The 17,853-nt window shown below is 38.7% G+C and overlaps 1 protein-coding gene across 12 annotated transcripts in view; it reads left to right on the top strand.

Annotated features, from left to right (window-relative positions):
• The window catches only part of CEP170 (centrosomal protein 170), a 126,019-nt gene that overhangs the window by 79,232 nt on the left and 28,934 nt on the right, over positions 1-17,853 (top strand). For all 12 annotated transcript variants that reach the window (XM_040451823.1, XM_040451822.1, XM_040451833.1 and 9 more), the window contains 3 exons: positions 10,513-10,659; positions 13,199-13,325; positions 15,704-17,518. In XM_040451823.1, the coding sequence (XP_040307757.1) occupies positions 10,513-10,659; positions 13,199-13,325; positions 15,704-17,518 (2,089 nt within the window). The remainder of the gene's footprint in view (positions 1-10,512; positions 10,660-13,198; positions 13,326-15,703; positions 17,519-17,853) is intronic.

Raw genomic sequence — 17,853 nt, 5'->3', positions numbered from 1 at the left:
AGGTGAAAGTGTGTATGTTTTAGTCCATTTTGTTCTTTGTCCTTATTTTCTTTTCTTAATTTCTGTTCACTGCTGCCTTTGGAGATAGAAAAGAAGTGTATGGAAACAAAATCTGTTTCGCTGTGATACTCTGAATTCAGCCACTTACGTGTATGCCCAGCCGTGATGATTATTTACATTTTAGACGTGTTCTTTGATGTTATTAATGTGTCTAATGATTGTGTTGTTTGGTTTTAAAAGCAGTTTTTAACAATTTTGCCTGTAGTTATGGAAAGTTGATCAGCTGTTTGTTTTACCCTAGAAAATAACAGCTTAAGTTTGGTTACGTGTTAACCTCTTGTTTAAGTTCTTGTTACTCAGTGTGAGCAGCATTAGCATCACTTAAGAGCCTACTAGAAATCCCAGAGACTCTTAGTCCTGATCTAAACAGGCCGAATCAGAATCTGCTTTAAAAGCAAGATCTGCGGGTGATAATTCGTATGCACCTTAACTTTTGAGAGGCACTAGTTCAGGTGAGGGGTTCACGGAACGGGCTTTCAGGGAGTCGAAGAGGTCCACCTTTGGGAGGTAGGAAAATTATTAGGACTTTTATTTTCTTAGTCTTTATTTACCTGTTGGAGTGTGTTCTGTAGTGTATGCAATCTGTTACTACACGGATAGACGTATATAATTTATTGAGGAACACATGCTCAAAATTGTTTACTGTTGGAGTGTATGACACCAAACTTTCAGAGACCCATTAGTCTAAGAGAAATAAAGCAAGTAAGAAGCAGATGAATAAAGTGAGTTTTCCAGTTATATTAAAAGAAGTCTAAGAACATTCTGTCTGGTCGTTGAGAACAAGGATATTGCTATCTAAAATACTGTCACATGCAAAATGAAGAAATAGGTTTGAAAAGGAGAATGATAAGTTTTAGAATTCAGATTAATAATGATTTGAATCCTATTATGCCTTTGGTTTATGGATATTATGATCATAGTGGTCAATGTTTTCTCTACTAGGTTATTTCACGGTGAGGGATTATATTGTAGTATTGAAGAACATGAGCATCTGCAGGCAGATAGATCTGCGATTAAGTTAAACTCTGCACGTACCAGATATGTGCCCTTGAGTAAAGTAACCTCTTTGAACCTTTCTTTTTTTCTAAAATGGAAGAAAGTTCACCAGGTTTTATAAAAAGAATTCAAATATATAATTCAAATAATACACAATGCCTGTCTTGTAATAAGACATCTAAAAATGTTAGCTATGTTATTACCCTTACCAGGAGTCTCCACATAATGGATCTCTACACAAGGTATGGATAAATGCTGGAAAGTGTTTTCAGCCTGAAAGAGTCAAATCTGAAGCCCAAGGGGAAGTGCAAGGGAGCAGCCTGTCCAGAAAGCCAAAAAACAAGTGCACATGACCCTTAGGAAACGGCTGGATGGAAAGGGTGACCACAAAACCTGGTGCATACCTGCTGTGTGTAATTATCATGAGCATTTTTTCTTCAGTGGCAAATTATATGGTAACACTGTGGATAGAAGAGAAAACCAAGATTTTAAAGCGGGATTCCTTTAAGGGAGTAATGGTTCTATATGAATGGTCATTCCTAGTTTGCATAAACCAGAAAACAAAGCTGCCCATAACTATAGGAAACAGTCACTGGTTGTCTTGTGAATACAGAGAAAAAGAGCTGTGAGTCTACTCGTTGTGGTTAGAGCCAGAGGCCAAATTAGGTTAATGTCAGACTCTGGGAAACAAAAGCCGGGAAGCAGGAGTCAAATGTGTGAAGAAGATGAAGTAACCTGCAATTGTGGAGAAAACAAAGACCAGGACTAGCCCAGAAGTGAGTGCTCTGGGAGGGTGTAGCAATACATGCATCATATCAAGTTGCTTGGATGAGTTCCGGTGTGTGGATAGAAGTTGGGGGCCTTAGCTGCTTTCCATCTAAATTTCATTGTTTGGCCCTGAAAACTTGAATTTAGTCTCTTACCCTTTTCACTCCATCATTTGAAAACTGGTTTATTTCATTGATTTGTTTTCACAGCCTTTATTCAACATCAACTGTATGCCAAGCTTTGTGTTAGAAGAGAGAGGTTCAAGTTGAAAAGACAGAGTTCTTCCCCTCGAAACATGAGTCTGTAGAGGAATGGAAATGCACAAGTAAAAACATGAATTAGAGTAGTAATGCTGAGTGCTTTGATAGACATAAGCTACTGGAGGAAGGGTGCCAGTAGCCTCCGAGAAAAGATCTCAGGTTCAACATCCCACCTTCAGAGAAGTTTTTGGCCGAGCAGTCTAAAGAGACCTGCGTAGGCACTCACTGTCAAGTCAGCCTGTTTGATTTTAATCATAAGCTTTATCACTACTTAACACTTTCCTATTTATTCACCTTCCCACTCCCCCAAATACGTGTGCACACATGAATGTAAACTCCTTAACTGTGGGAACCTAGTGCCTGGCATTTTATATGTCTTCAATACGGAATTTAATTGCCAACCGAGCTCATTTTTAAGCAGGTGGAATCAATCCCATAACAGGCGTGATAAAGTAGGGTTTTTCAGAAATATGGAGCACTCTGTTCCAAATATGGAGCATGAGAGTGTGGAGGACCTGTTCAGAGGACCACAGTTATTTTAGACAGATGAGATCAGACTAGATATTGAAGGCCCCTGTGTATCATACTAAGGACTTTAGATATTTTAATGCTGGAGGAGAATCCCTGAAAACTCTTAAATAGGGCAGTGACATCTAATCATTGTCAGAAGTGTGAAGAATGGATTGGAAACAGAAAGCAATTAAAAAGCTGCTGGTATGTCCAGTATTCATTTGGATAGAAACATCGGAGTCTTAGATAAGAGATCTGGGCTAAAATACTAAGTTGGGAGATATCAAGGAGTAGCTCTGTGCAAAATAATAGATGAGATTACTTAGAAAGAATGTACAGAGGGAGAGGAGACAAAGTATGAAGTTCTTAGCAACACCAACATTGGTGGACAAAAGGAATAAGAGTGAACAAAGGAGGCTGAAAAGGATTGCACACAAGAAACAGAAAATAGCACGTTGGAATCAAAAAGCAGTAAGCCACAGTATCGCATGATAACAGCATTGAATGCCTCTTCAATTTTTCCCCCAAATACATCATATTCCTGGGCCTAAACAAGTTAATTAGAACAGGTATAATTTAGGAGAAGTTGCATGTAGTTAAAATAGAATCTCTTTAAAGAAATTACCAAGCTGAAATACTGTATCTTTGTTTTCCTGTGCTGGTTGTAGTCAGAAGGTAACCAAAATATCCCCTCACCAAACTCCAGGTTATGGGATTACAGCATTTTGGTTCATGTTGTTGTTGTGTGGTTGTCAGTAGGTAGCCTTATTTTATGCATTGTCCCCAAATTCACTTCTTTTTATAACACAAATGCCTGTTGTTTATGAAGACCTCTTAAGTTTCATGTCTAAGCTTACATGGAGATGCGCTATGATAAGAAAATGCTGTTCACTGCCTGGATGAAAGGTAACTGCCTTCCATAGTACTGATAGCCTCCCAGCCCTCCCTTGTCCGGCCTTCCTCTGGGATCTAGAGAACCCATCACAGTAACCAGTTTCTTCTTCCCACTCCTCTATCGAAACAGACCCTGCTGAGGAAGGAAAAGGAGGATGTTATGAGGGCAATTTCCTAGTCTTCCAGGCAAAGGGAGAAAAACTTGTAGTGAGAACAGAAAGCTAAACGTTAAATTAACAACAAGAAAAAAAAAATTGGTCAAAAAAATTGGCTTGAGGCGCTCTTTTGAAAAAAGTACTTTCCATAAGTTTCCTGCCTTGAGTTTTGATTCCTGTCCATATATCCCCCAAAATACCTCTTCTCAGCATAGTCTCTTCTCTCATGGGCCTTGTATCTACTGGTGCTGCTCTGCAGGCAGCAAGTGGTAGGGACGAATCCAGAACCAGGAAAACTATGACAAGACTGGAAACACAGAATGAAGAATATCTACAGCCCAAAGAAAGTCAGTGCTGAGAACCTGAATCCAGCTGTAAGCAGTTTGGAATAGGGGATATTACAAACCTTGAAGTCCACAGCGAGACTTCAGATTCGACCAAGTCAGAGCCAGGGGAACCCTGATAAACCTGAGTCAAAATCTGGGTGACAGTGCCCAATGGAACACAGAAAGGCACCACATCCCAGGTCCACTCAGACTCAGGGTCCGACGTGCGTGGGAACTAAGGCGAGGAGATCAACTCAGGGCCTTGAGTAAGAAGAGAGGACCTTGATAACAGGCAGCATTTTGATTTGGACCACTTTGTGCCAATCCAGGAACAATCTGAGTTCCCGGGCCAAAGCAAACAGCAGTTCTGAGCCAGCGAATTCTGAGGGCTTCGTTTTTCTTCCTCTTATACTAATCTTTCTTGCCCTCTCTTCGCTGATCATTTTTTTCTTTTAATCTGTATCACAAGGATTTACTTTTGGTCACTGTGATTATGGCTCCTTGCCCCTTCTCAGCTCTCCTTCGTAGCCCTCCTCAGGTACAGGAAACCCTCTCCTGCTGTGTTCCCAGAGCTTCACAACTGAACCCTCACCTTTCTTCATCAGTTGAAAGCTTAACGTTTACTAGGTTTCCCCCCTTTCCTTCCTGTGTTATTATATGAAATCCTACTGATTTTCCTGCTTAACAGTGCTTGCCACCTAGAGTGCTTTCACACACCTAGCTCCTTCTCCGTATTCATGCTCAGAGACTTTCTCTCCCCACCCTGCCCAAGTAGCCCTGGCATTCACCTCTGCTCTCTCTGTATCACATTACCATGTTTTATTTTCCTTATAGAACTCCCCTCTAGCTAGTGTATTTCCTGCCTGGCCTTTCTAGAATGACCCGGTTTGTCAGATCACTTCTGTATCTCTTGTGCTTGTTAGAACGGTGCCTGGCACATAGCAGACACTCAATCCCTTTTTAATGAATGGATGAGAAAGAAAACTGCATGACCTGCTTTTTAATTTCTGTCAATATTTGTATGTGGTTAAGCTATAGAGAAGCTGCTTTATTTAGTGAATTTGTGGATTGGTCACTTGCAGCCAGTCCTCCACAAACAGGTTTTCCTGTATTTTTTATTTGCTGAAACTAGTTTGTATCTTGATCCTAACATAACTTGTTAAAATGGGTCGTTTAAAACCTTGATGTGTCATTTAAAACCTTGTATGTGTTATAAGCTTCGCTTTGTCAGTAGAAAGCTGAGGAGTATAGGTTGTATTAGAAGAAATACATGTGTGTAAGTCTTAGGGGAGTTGCCTTGATTAGTAGGAGACTGGGCATGCCTTTACGTTTCTAGCAATACCCAGCTAACAGCACTTAGAAATCGCTTGGCAAGGAAAAGGTAACATGGTCATTGATGAACAGCCATATTTTAGACACGAAAGGAAGGAATGCATGTCAAGAAAATGAGCCATAAAGAGAGAAACTGGACATTTTAAGCGTAGAAGCAGGAGATTAGACCTGAGCATAATTTGAGGACACGAAAGGAGGAGCTAACAGAAGATGTTAAGCAGTGCTGGAAAGGCAAGAGGTCATGGATATAACTCCTAAGGAACGGAAGAGTCAAGGCGCACACGGGGTAGGGCAGGGAGAGGGCAAAGTTCTGAGAGCATGTTTTTACCCAGACAGAAGTAAAAAGGAACAGGATCAAACTAGATGGTGACTTTTTTAAAAAACTGAGGTAAAATTCACATAACTTTCACCATTTTAGCCATTTAAAGTGTATATTTCATTGGCTTTGGGCACATTTACAAAGTTATACAACCACCAGCACTATCTAATTCCAGGACATTTTTGTCACCCCAGAAAGAGACGCCAAACCCGGTTCCGTTTCCCCCAGCCCCTGGCAGCCACTAATCTACTTTCTGTGTCTGGATTTACTTCTTCTGGGCCTTTCGTATATAAATGGAAAGTCATACAGTGTGTGGCCGTTGGTGACTGGCTGCTTTCACAAGCATAATGCTTCCAAGGTTCATCCTTGATGTAGCATGTATCAGTATTCCATTCCTTTTTATGACTAATGCACCATTGTGTGGCTGGACCACATTTTATCTGTCCATTCATCTATTGATGACATTTGGGCCATTTCCACCTTTGGCTATTGTGAATAATACTGCTGTGGACATGCATGTACGCATGTTTGTATACCATGATAAAATATAAAATGTCTCTCTTAACCCCATTCTGAGCTCTTTTTTGCTAAAATTTTAAATGCGTTTTAAATTTAAAAGTTGATTACAAATACGTTCTAAAAATCACAGTGTTAAACATTTAGAGCCATTTATTCCATTGATTTTTAAAGGATTTTTCTTTCCAAAAGTGAAATTAGATTTTTTCAACGTTTATTTATTTTTGGGACAGAGAGAGACAGAGCATGAACGGGGGAGGGGCAGAGAGAGAGGGAAACACAGAATCGGAAACAGGCTCCAGGCTCTGAGCCATCAGCCCAGAGCCTGACGCGGGGCTCGAACTCCCGGACCGCGAGATCGTGACCTGGCTGAAGTCGGACGCTTAACCGACTGCGCCACCCAGGCGCCCCAAAGTGAAATTAGATTTTTATGAAAAATTACATGTTTGAACAAATTCTCCTGTATAAAGTCATCGTGATTTTGTTCCCTGATGTTAGAAGCTAGGATTCTGCATAGTTCTTAACGTATCAAGTGATTTTCATGGGGACCTTTGCTGTTGACTTGAACTGGTAGAGACCCTGCTCTCTCTACCTAGGAGGTCCTTGCTCATTGAGGAAAGCGTTGTCCTGGTCATCTGAGGTTGAGCCTTGACACCCTGACTGATATACTAATGCAGTACTGTCTTCAGTTGCTAATTCAAAATAAACCCAGAAAAGCTTGATACTTAACCTACCATTGTGTTTCTTATTTCTGTGGAAAGTTGAAATCTGAATTTCAACTGATTTGGAAAGTGTTTTAACTAATAAATTAAGGATTATTGCTGTTGAATTACCATTTTGCTCAGCATTTGTACCTATTACTATTTTTATATGCCCAAGTCTTCTCCCTTTCAACACGCCTTTTCACACTGGTCTCTTCCCTGTCACAATAAACAAAGCTCCTTATCTGATGTTACCAAATATAATTTGACCTCCCTTTATGAGTATTTAGTAGGTGGGATATTTACCCCCATGAAAATTGACCCTGTACTCTTTGGTTTGATATACCGTTATTCCCTCTCCCACCCCAGCTCTCCAATTTCAGAATTAGAAACTGTGGACATTTTCTGTACAGTCTGAGCTTTTAAATAATGACACTGATGATAACATGCTAGTGAAAAAACCAAGGTCACACTTTTCGCAGGCTTGGTTTGTATTGCACATACTGGTCCTTTATCATCTAGAGAATGTTTCATTTCTTTAAATTTAAAACTAAAGATCTTACGGAAATTTTGTTTTAACTACAGAGTGCCCTTGCATGGTTCAGGTGACAGTCTCTTTTTTTTTTAGGCTTCTTGTATTAGACTTGAGCTCCTTGAGAGCAAGGGCTGAGTTATGTAAATTTTTGAAGCCCCTATGGCAGCTAGCCCAGTAGCCTACAAAGAGTAAGTACCATACCTCAGTCCCAGGTTGTTAAAATTACTTAGAGTAGTTGCTGAGACATAGATGTGAAATCCCAAGGTGAGATACCAAATATCACATGCATACATTCAAAGGAAAGGGGTAAAGATGTGTTCCATAATGCTGAGAGTGGAATGACGAGGGAAGTGCCATCTTTTTACCCGAGACCTAGAAGCCACAGGAGGGGTCACAGGTCACTCCCTAAACTAGAGATGCCCCTGCTTGGATCAAGGCCCCTAGAGGCATGAACACTTTCCACCCCTAGCGTGAATGAGTTCTCTTTAAACCTCTCCCAGACCCACAGAGCTCTGACAGTGCAAGTTCTAAAAGAAAGTTTTTCTTCCCATCTATTCCTCCTTTCTTTTGCCCCCATCTGGAAGAATTAGAAACTGACAAACTTGGTGTGCATGGCCCTGCCTAACAATCAGACAGGCATCTGATCTCTCTCCCTTCCTCACTTTAGACTTCCAGCCTAAAAAAGTCCCTAGCTGAATGAGAGAACCAGATTTTACACATATCAAGTTGGGGGGGGGTTGTGATTGAGCCCAGAGAAGGGAAGAGAATCATGAGCCTGATTAACATATAGTGCATTCGAAACACCTTTGAGCCATCTGTGAGGAGAGATGACAGGCAAGCAAGTGTCTGTAGTTGGAAATTGAAGAGAAGCTTGGATGTGGATGAAATCACCTAGGGACAGTTTATAATGAAAAGAGAAAATGTAGCAAACTTGGTCTGAAGTGTGGTCCAACTCTTGATTCATAGGTCAGATTGTATGTACTTTTCGAAATGTGAAAATTTTAATAGCTTTAAAGTACACAGACACAGCGTGTTTATGTCCTCTTGGTTTTCACATGAAAGTCCTCACGAGGGGATGTTTTTGCACCTAGACACAAACAGGAAGATCTAGATTTCAAGCTGGGCTGGTCATTGCTATCATTAATTTTCCAGAACACTCAAAAATATAGGTAGGAACTTTGAAGGCTTCTTTTTCCACACAGTAGTGCTTCAGGCCCTATTACTTGTTTGGGCACAAATAGTGATTTAACTTCTTTGACAGATGTGTGTATAATTGTCTCCGTTGCAAGGAATCTGTGGAAAGTCATCTGAGTGTTCTTTCTGTCCGACGTCAGCCCCTCTTCCCTAGAAGCGTTACTTCTTTGTGTCTGTGTCTTTTGTTGTCATTTCAAAATAGCTTCAGAGTGATTTGGAGAGATTATATTTTGTTTGAAACTTGTGGTGCTTCTATGTTTGAGGAAAGCAAGTTTTGCAAGTCCATTTTGAGTGTGAAGCGTCCAAGTAAATGTTACCAAGTCAGAAAATCACCTGAGATCATTTGTAAATTAACATGCCAGAGAGATACCACATGCACATACTCACACCTGGGTGCTTTTGTCTTTTACTTCCAAACTTGAGTTCGATTTTTATTCCTCGTAATCATAAAAATAAGGAAATAAATTTGGAGTTCAGTGACTTAAGCTAGAAAAATTTCTCAGTGTTCTTGTAAGACAGTCCTAAATAACTCGAGTAGCTCTAACTTGCCTTCCTTACAAGTGACACTAGAGGCAGAACACACAGGACAGTATACACAGTATTTTTACTGTTGTTGTTGTTGTTGTTGAACTTACTAATTCTGATGTTTAACAAAATGAAACAGGTTTGTTTTTTCCCTTCTGTAAACTTCCATGTGCTTCCATGTATTACTAAAATCCATATTTGATTTAAAGTTAGTAATATACAATTTGCTTCTAAAGCAAAGGTAATTTGAATATTGAGTGCTTCAACAGAATACTAAATCACAATTTTTGAGAACTATACAGTTCTATTTGAGTTAAATATTAAGTAATAAGGCCATCTAGTGGTAAAATTTCCAAGTTTCAGTGAATTTGAGAATGATGTTTCCTTTACTAAATGTAGACTTCAGAATTTATCAGATGTGATCAGGCAATCATTGAAAAGCTTTCTAGAAAATAGTTTAACCTAAGGTATTTTCCCCTTTTTATACCAAAAAAGTGCCTTTGGTTATGTTCCTAAGATCTTTTCTACAAAGCACCAATTCAAACACATAGTATTTTTCTTGATTGTAATAATTAGAGCCACAGATAACACCTATGAATAATGCTTAAGAGACTTAATAGTAAATAAAATGGAACGTTGCAGTTTTTGTAGTTACAACCTTTTTCCAATCTGTTTGGCAACATCAGGGCCTATTTACGTGCCAGGAAGTCAGTCAGACTCAGATCCTCCCCTTGATCAAGCATATGATTATTGGTCTTTGTATTTAAATAGTTCACAAGTGTTGACCATAGTCATCCTGCTTATTGAAAATGCTGACCTGTGAGAGTAGACCCAAGATCTGCATTTCAAAGGCCTTTCAATGATTTTTTTTTTTTTTAGGCAAAAAAAGTTTGACGATCTCCCTGTATTCCATACAGAGATCATACAACAAAATCTGTTCTTCAGGACCTTAGAAAATTCTAAGTATAATTTAGTTCATATAGATAAACATTAAACATTTGTTAAGAAAGAAACAGGTAAAATCAGCTTTATGTTTACGGTTTTGCAACATGCCTCTTTCCTAAAAATAAAAGAGCAAAGAGATAAGCTGAAAACAAGCCAAAGTGTATTCTTTCCTAATTTTGCATTATTATAGTATTTAACATTATTAACACCTTTTAATAAATCAAATGTAATATCCTGGATATTTCTTACTTATCAAAACAGAACTTTGCTACATATTAAAAAGGATAGTTTGATTTACATGAGCTGCCACCCAATTTTCCTCTCCAACCTTCACTCCCTGTCCTTAAATAAGTTTCCCTGATTATTGAATTACCTGTTGAAATTAGAATATTTTTATTTGCCTCTGAAGTTACTGATAATATTCATATTAATCTGGTGCTCGGACTTTTCATTTATAAAATAATTTCTTCTCTTAGGTATTTGGAGTAGATGACAATCAGGATTATAATAGGCCTATTATCAATGAAAAACATAAAGACCTGATAAAAGATTGGGCTCTCAATTCTGCGGTAGTAATGGAAGAAAGAAAGCCACTGAGTACACCTGGATTTCACAACTCAGAGGTATACATCTCTTCCTCATATGTGACTTTTACACACATGAAATGTGAATTTTTATCATTTGTAGTTATATTATTTTAAGTAACTGATATACTCCTTTGAAAATTCTTCTAAAAACTAAATTCTCACAACTGCATTTGTTTCTAATAAAAGCCTAAAACAATTTTTGCAGTAATTCGGTTTCAGTTTTTGTTATTTCTTTTAAATTATGTTACTCTGTTCATCCGTGAAGGGAAAATGTTAATTTCAGTAAGCAGTTAATGAACTCACTGCTCTGATTGGCATTATGAGATAAAAGAAAAAGTATACTCCAGTAGTACTTCCTAGGAGGGCCCGTAGTTAGAATGGAAAGATCTGTAGATCTTTCTGTCATGCCAGGAAGGATGTGCCCAGTAGTGCCTGGCAGATAGAACTTCTATACCTGAATAAGTGCCAGTGCAGTACAGCCCCCGATGTTGTTAGAATGACCTGAAGTTAGTCAAGGATGGCTTGGTTAGTAAGCTTGGGGAGTCAGCATGGGTGCAGTAGAGCTACGAAGACCTGAGCTCAGGTCCCAGAATTGCCACATTTGTCCAAGTGCCCTTGTGTCGTCGGTCACTTCCCCTCTCTTAGCTGCAGTTTTATCGTCTGTGCAGTTGGGATTTTTGATAAAACCTACTTACAGGGAGTTCAGTGAAGTATGTAAAGCACTCAGCATAGTAATTGCCTGAGATCTGTGCCCTCAACAAATGGTTATTCCCTTATTGGAAGTGATACTAGAAACTTCATTCCAGTGATATGTCAAAAATAAATGTAAAAAAAAATATGTAACTGAGAAGCATTAATTCATTATAATGTATTCAATCAGAGCTAACATCCAGTAGGAACTTTCTCGTGCCATTTTACAAATGTGGAAACTGAAATATGTAGACCAAGGTCATAAAACTAGCACCTTGTGGAGCCAGAATGTGAACCGTAAGCAGCCCTGTTTTCTTAATTCATTCTCTTACTCAGTATGCTACACCACCTCTCCAGAAATGAGTTAATTTATACAAATGGCAAATAAAACAATCACAAATGAAATGTTACCTTTGTCAGAAACATAAATAGAATATTTCTATAGACAGGGAAATCCACCTATCCGTTTATTAATGTTAAAATCGTCCCTTTATGGCGTGCCTATTCCTGAAAGCTGTTAAAGCATTTCTTGCATTTCAGTGTTCTGTTTCCTTCCTTGATCTTACAGAACTGTAATTCTGGTTTCCGTTTCATAAGATGCTTAATTTACTTACTGAAAACAAGTGATACTTATGCGAGGCAGTGTTCTGGTGTTCTGATTACCAGGAATGGTTCTGGTGACCATGAACTTTTATATAAGACTCCCTCTTCCCTTCCCCATCCCCTCAACCCATCCCAAGTGAAATTGATATATAGCCCAGTATGTACCTGCCTTGGAGAGAATCTCCGACACAGGGCATGAGAACCTCTTCACAGAACATAAGTGTGTGTGTCAGTGAAGGTGGGAGGGGCTCTGGTACTTCCTTCCTGCTGAGAAGCATGAGCAGTTAGTAGAGTCTTGAAAGGGACTTCAAGGATCCAGCAGGTTTTGGAAGCCTTAGGCTTCATTGTGTGCAAGTCACTGTATACTTACTGCTTTAACCTATTGTGGAAGTCGTTATCTGTAGCCTGTTTGAAATATTCATCAGTTTTTAGCCTGTAAATCTGATACTTAAGATAGTGTTTTGAATCATTTGTAATACAGTTTTGGTGATAGCCTTCCATCCCTTAGTTGTCATTCCAGTCTCAAAATTAAGATTTGACTTATTTTTTTTGTGAGGGAACGTAATTTTTTTTCTGTACTCCCTAGGTCTTGCCTGGATTGCCCTCAAGTTACCATTCTATGTCCATAAGTCTGTAGAGCCCTTTCATGAATTAAATTCCATTTCACATTTGACTATGAAAGTTCAGAGAGTACTTGCCTTAAGGCCAGATCTAGACATGTGCAGGTCTAGGCTCAGACTAAAGGCTGAGTGATTTCTAGCTTCTTCTGGAAACTGCAAAGTGTTGTAAAAAGAAGTCTAGAGCTTTGGGTTTGTTTTTGAAATCCTTGAAGACACGACCTGGCAGATTTAATGTTCCTTGAGACTCTGGAACCAGTCCGCATCCTAGAATCACGTAGAGGGCCAGAGAACAACTTAGGAATAGATCTTTAGACTCCTGCTCCAGAGACAGAAGCAGAGCCAGCCTCAGTGTGGTAGCCGTGAGGCCCTGGTGACACACCCACGTGTATCCAGCCGCAGAAAATGTTAAGCTCCAAGTATTTATTTTAGTGCCATCGTTAGTATTTAATAAGTAGAGAAAATTATACTACGTTTACAGTAATGATAAGATGTAGTTAAAAGGGGTACCTAGAGACTTTTCACTCTATATCTGAGGACATTTAATAAATGATAATATAGCAATGTGAGTTTTAAATACGGCTTCTTATGACAAGATAATGTAACTAAATAGAATTCTCTCTTGTCTAAATAGGCTATTTCGTTCCCTTATTTTCCTCCTTTAGGAAGGCACATCTTCATCAGGAAACAAACGCTGGGTTTCACAGTGGGCTAGTTTGGCTGCAAACCACACAAGACATGACCAAGAAGAAAGGATGATGGAATTATCTGCACCTGTTCCTTTAGAGAATGGTATTTTCTTCCTCTTGGTCTCTTTTTTGTGAATCAGCTTTGTAAAAAACAAGCTAAATCTATATAGTGAGAAGTAAATTAAACCTAAATAAACAAATCACATATTCTCATGCTTATTTTACATATATGATTTTATTTGCACTAATAATGCAGGTATCATTAAAATAAAACCCTAACTGAAGAGGAGAGGTAATTTGTAGATGAAATATATATATATATATATATATATATATATATATATATACACACACATATATATATATATATGACATGTAAAAATGAAAATTTTAAATTTTCTAAATTACAGTTCTAAATTACAGCATTCATTAATATCATTAATACAACAAATATTTAAATGCTACTTTGTGCATTTAAAAAACATTCAATACAGTTCAATAAAAAAGAATACACACTTAATTTACTTAATGTATCTTTTGCAAGTCTGTGTAATGTGATTTTTATTACCTTCTAGTAATATTTCTGTGAACTAAGTTTCCTTAAAACAAAAATGAAATTTTATGCCTAATGATTTTATTTTAGATTCAGTTAATTACATTCTTAATTTAAAAACCCTCAAGGAGAATTTGCATGTGACTTTTTATGTGTATTCTTAATTTTGTTATTGTTGAAAACAAATGAAAATTTATTTTGCCCCTGGCTTATGGCACCCCAAAAATCTGGTTTAGGAATTTTGTAAACATTACTCAGCAAGGATTTGAGCAGGGTACTAGAAAAGGTATATCATTTACTTACTATAGAAATTAGAAGTAATTGATAGTATTCCCAAAAATCAAAGACTGAATGATCTGCAGATTGATTAACATAAACTGGTCACTTTTCGGGGAAATAAGGCACCCAAACAGAGAGGGTCAGAGGGGCTAGATAAACTTACCAAAGAACCCATTATAAAATTAGTAAGCATTAGCTGTAGAAGGCAAAATTCTACCCTTGTTACAAAATAAAACAAACTGCCTGGCCCTCATTATCTCATTTCTGTTTTATCATATTCTTTTTTTTTTTAATGTTTTTTTTATTTTTGAGAGGCAGAGCGCAAGCCGGGGAGGGGCAGGGAGGGAGACACAGGATCAGAAGCAGGCTCCGGGCTCTAAGCTGTCAGCACAGAGCCCGATGTGGGGCTTGAACTCACGAACCGTGAGATCATGACCTGAGCCGAAGTCGGATGCTCAACCGACTGAGCCACCCAGGTGCTCCTATTTCATCATATTCTAAATTATTTAGCTGATAAATCCACTTAAATCTTAACATATTCCTGTTACACATTCATCTTATGTGTGTTAGGAGCAGGACAGTGTGAGAAATGCTAGAAAAATAAAAAAAGATAAAACGGTTCTTACATTTTAGCGCTTCAAGTAGTATCAAGGAGCCAAGACATAATACGGTAACTTAACAATAATTGCTACAGTTGAATCAGTAAGGTTAGTAGCTATTTTCCTGCATCATACCATTACATTGCTGTGGAATTTAAATGTTAAACTTTCAGCATTATAAGGGGAAAAAAGACAGAAGCTATGTCTTAGTATCTTGTCTCCGCTTATCTCCCAAAGATTAGAATGCTTTATATGTAAATTTATATTTCCCTTGGTCAGAAATGTCCTGACGCATTCTCAATTTCTCTAACATGGAAACATCAAAGTATGTATTTTCTCTTTGGCTTCTACTTAATTGTAAAAAGAGAAAGTGATCATGTGTTTGTATGTGAGGCGTTAATATGCCAGAAGACCATAATTTAAAAATCCCTCAGTGTTTAAAATTATGACAAGTCCTGTGATCTTGTTTCACGTTTACATTTTTTAAAATTCTTTTAATTGGTGTTAAATTTTTTTTTTTTTTTAGAAAACCTAATAAAGGTTTGCATTTTCCGTTTTACTTAGGAAATCCAAACTTGTCATTCTTTCAGATAGATAACAGTGCGCATTAAAAGCTAAATATATTATTCTTATATAATTGGAAGTGTTTATTTAGGCCTTCTCTGTGCAATTCTGTAAAACAGCTTCTTGAGCAAAATTTCATGGGTGGAATACACCACAAAAGCAAAAATGAACACAGTGACCTTCCCTGCCGTAAAATACATTGAAAGAAAAAGAGAGCAGCGGATGTAGGAGTAAGATCAGATGACCCCAGTTTTCATCTCCTAAAACTGCCTTTCTTGACTCCCCTGTTAGTAATCTGCCTGTTTTATGTCTTGGCACCGTACTTGCTTTTGAAACTACTCTGTTACCATGTTGGTATGTTTATTCAGAGTTTTCTTGTACATGAAGCCATTTCTTAACTTACACGGCAAAATCTAATTACTAGGATACTCTGTATTTGTACCTTTTTGCCCTAACACATTTATTCTTTGTGGTTTTATTTTATAGATACAGACATCAGTGAGTCTGGCATTTCAATGAGAAGTACTGGCTCAGCAACGTCCTTGGTCAGTCAGGGAGAGAGGAGGAGACGCACCCTTCCTCAGCTTCCCAGTGAAGAAAAGTCCAAGATTATAACACAGAGGTCAGAGATAGGAGAAAAACAAGACACAGAACTTCAGGAGAAAGAAGCACCCACACAGGTATACCAGAAAGATAAACAGGATGCCGACAGAGCCCTGAGCAAGATGAACAGGGCAGTGAATGGTGAGGCTGTTAAAACTGGCGGAGACAATAAAACCTTGCTTCACTTGGGCAGCTCTTCTGGGAAGGACAAAAGTGAAACTGATAAGGAAACTTCTTTGGTGAAGCAAACATTAGCTAAAATTCAGCAACAAGAACAGAAAGAACAGGCGCAGTGGACGCCTACCAAGTTGTCTTCTTCAAAAAATGTTTCGGGTCAGATAGACAGGTGCCGGGAGGAATCTTTTAAACAGGAGTCACAACCTCAAGAAAAAATTCCAGGACACTCTACAAGCAAAGGAGAAAGGGTGATACAAAATGAGGGCAAGCGAAGAAAAGCTGAGGACGTTCTGAAAGGTCAGTCTTCAAAGGGCGGAGACAAGAAGGAATCCTCCAAGTCCTTAGTGCGACAAGGAAGCTTCACTATAGAAAAACCTAGCCCAAACATACCCATAGAACTTATCCCCCACATAAATAAGCAGACATCATCTACACCCCCTTCTTTAGCGTTGACAGCTGCCAGCAGAATACGAGAAAGAAGTGACTCTATGGATACTGATTCTAGTATGGACACAACCCTTATTCTAAAAGACACAGAAGCAGTAATGGCTTTTCTAGAAGCCAAACTGCGTGAAGATAATAAAACTGATGAAGGCCCAGATACTCCCAGTTATAATAGAGACAACTCTATTTCACCAGAATCTGATGTGGACACAGCTAGTACAATCAGTCTGGTTACTGGAGAGACTGAAAGAAAGTCAACCCAAAAGCGAAAGAGTTTCACTAGTCTCTATAAAGACAGATGTTCCACAGGTTCTCCTTCCAAAGATGTCACAAAATCGTCCTCTTCAGGTGGTAGGGAGAAAATTGAGAAGAAAACAAAAAGTCGTTCCACAGATGTAGGTTCAAGAGCAGATGGTCGCAAATTTGTACAGTCCAGTGGAAGAATAAGACAGCCTTCTGTAGACCTAACAGACGACGACCAGACCTCTAGTGTACCTCATTCTGCGATCTCTGATATTATGTCCTCTGATCAGGAAACTTACTCTTGTAAACCTCATGGAAGGACTCCACTTACCTCAACTGATGAGCATGCACATTCCAAACTGGAAGGAGGCAAAGTGACTAAATCTAAGACTTCTCCCGTCACACCTGGATCATCCAGTAAGTCAACCACTCTTCCGCGGCCACGACCCACCAGGACTTCCCTCTTGCGCAGAGCACGGCTTGGCGAAGTGTCCGACAGTGAACTGGCTGATGCTGACAAAGCATCTGTTGCCTCTGAAGTGTCCACCACCAGTTCCACGTCCAAGCCCCCCACAGGAAGGCGTAATATCTCTCGGATTGATTTATTGGCTCAGCCCCGTCGAACAAGGCTTGGCTCATTGTCGGCTCGCAGTGACTCTGAAGCAACCATCTCTAGAGGTAGTGCCTCGTCACGGACTGCAGAGGCCATCATTAGAAGCGGAGCCAGACTAGTACCTTCAGATAAATTTTCTCCTAGAATTAGAGCTAACAGTATCTCTCGACTATCAGACTCCAAGGTCAAAAGTATGACCTCAGCACATGGCTCTCCTTCAGGTAATTGGATCCAGACTTTTTATAATATTAGCATATTTCTTTTATGTTTTGGGACTCCTTTCTTTCTTTTTTTTTTTTTTTTTAAATAAGTGTCTAGTATTACTTCTAAAAATATTCAACAGAGAGGTTATGCTATAAGAGGGTATTTTCTCCTATAAAAATTATTTTTGTTAGCTTAGTAAATGGAAAATTCAGACATTACACACCCTTCCAGTTAATGACCTAGAGCAAAATAGTGATTTCAAAATTAGAAGTATATGGAACCTATTTAGGAGTTTTAGTTGCCTGCTTGGCGAGGCATCTGGACCCGTGTGTCAGAATTAGAGGAGGAATGG

Source organism: Herpailurus yagouaroundi, unplaced genomic scaffold (genome assembly GCF_014898765.1).
Source record: "Herpailurus yagouaroundi ecotype Mexico unplaced genomic scaffold, PumYag 205, whole genome shotgun sequence".
Taxonomy (NCBI): Eukaryota; Metazoa; Chordata; class Mammalia; order Carnivora; family Felidae; genus Herpailurus; species Herpailurus yagouaroundi.
The sequence above is the reverse complement of the archived record's forward strand: the minus strand, read 5'-3'. Positions and strand labels throughout refer to the sequence as shown.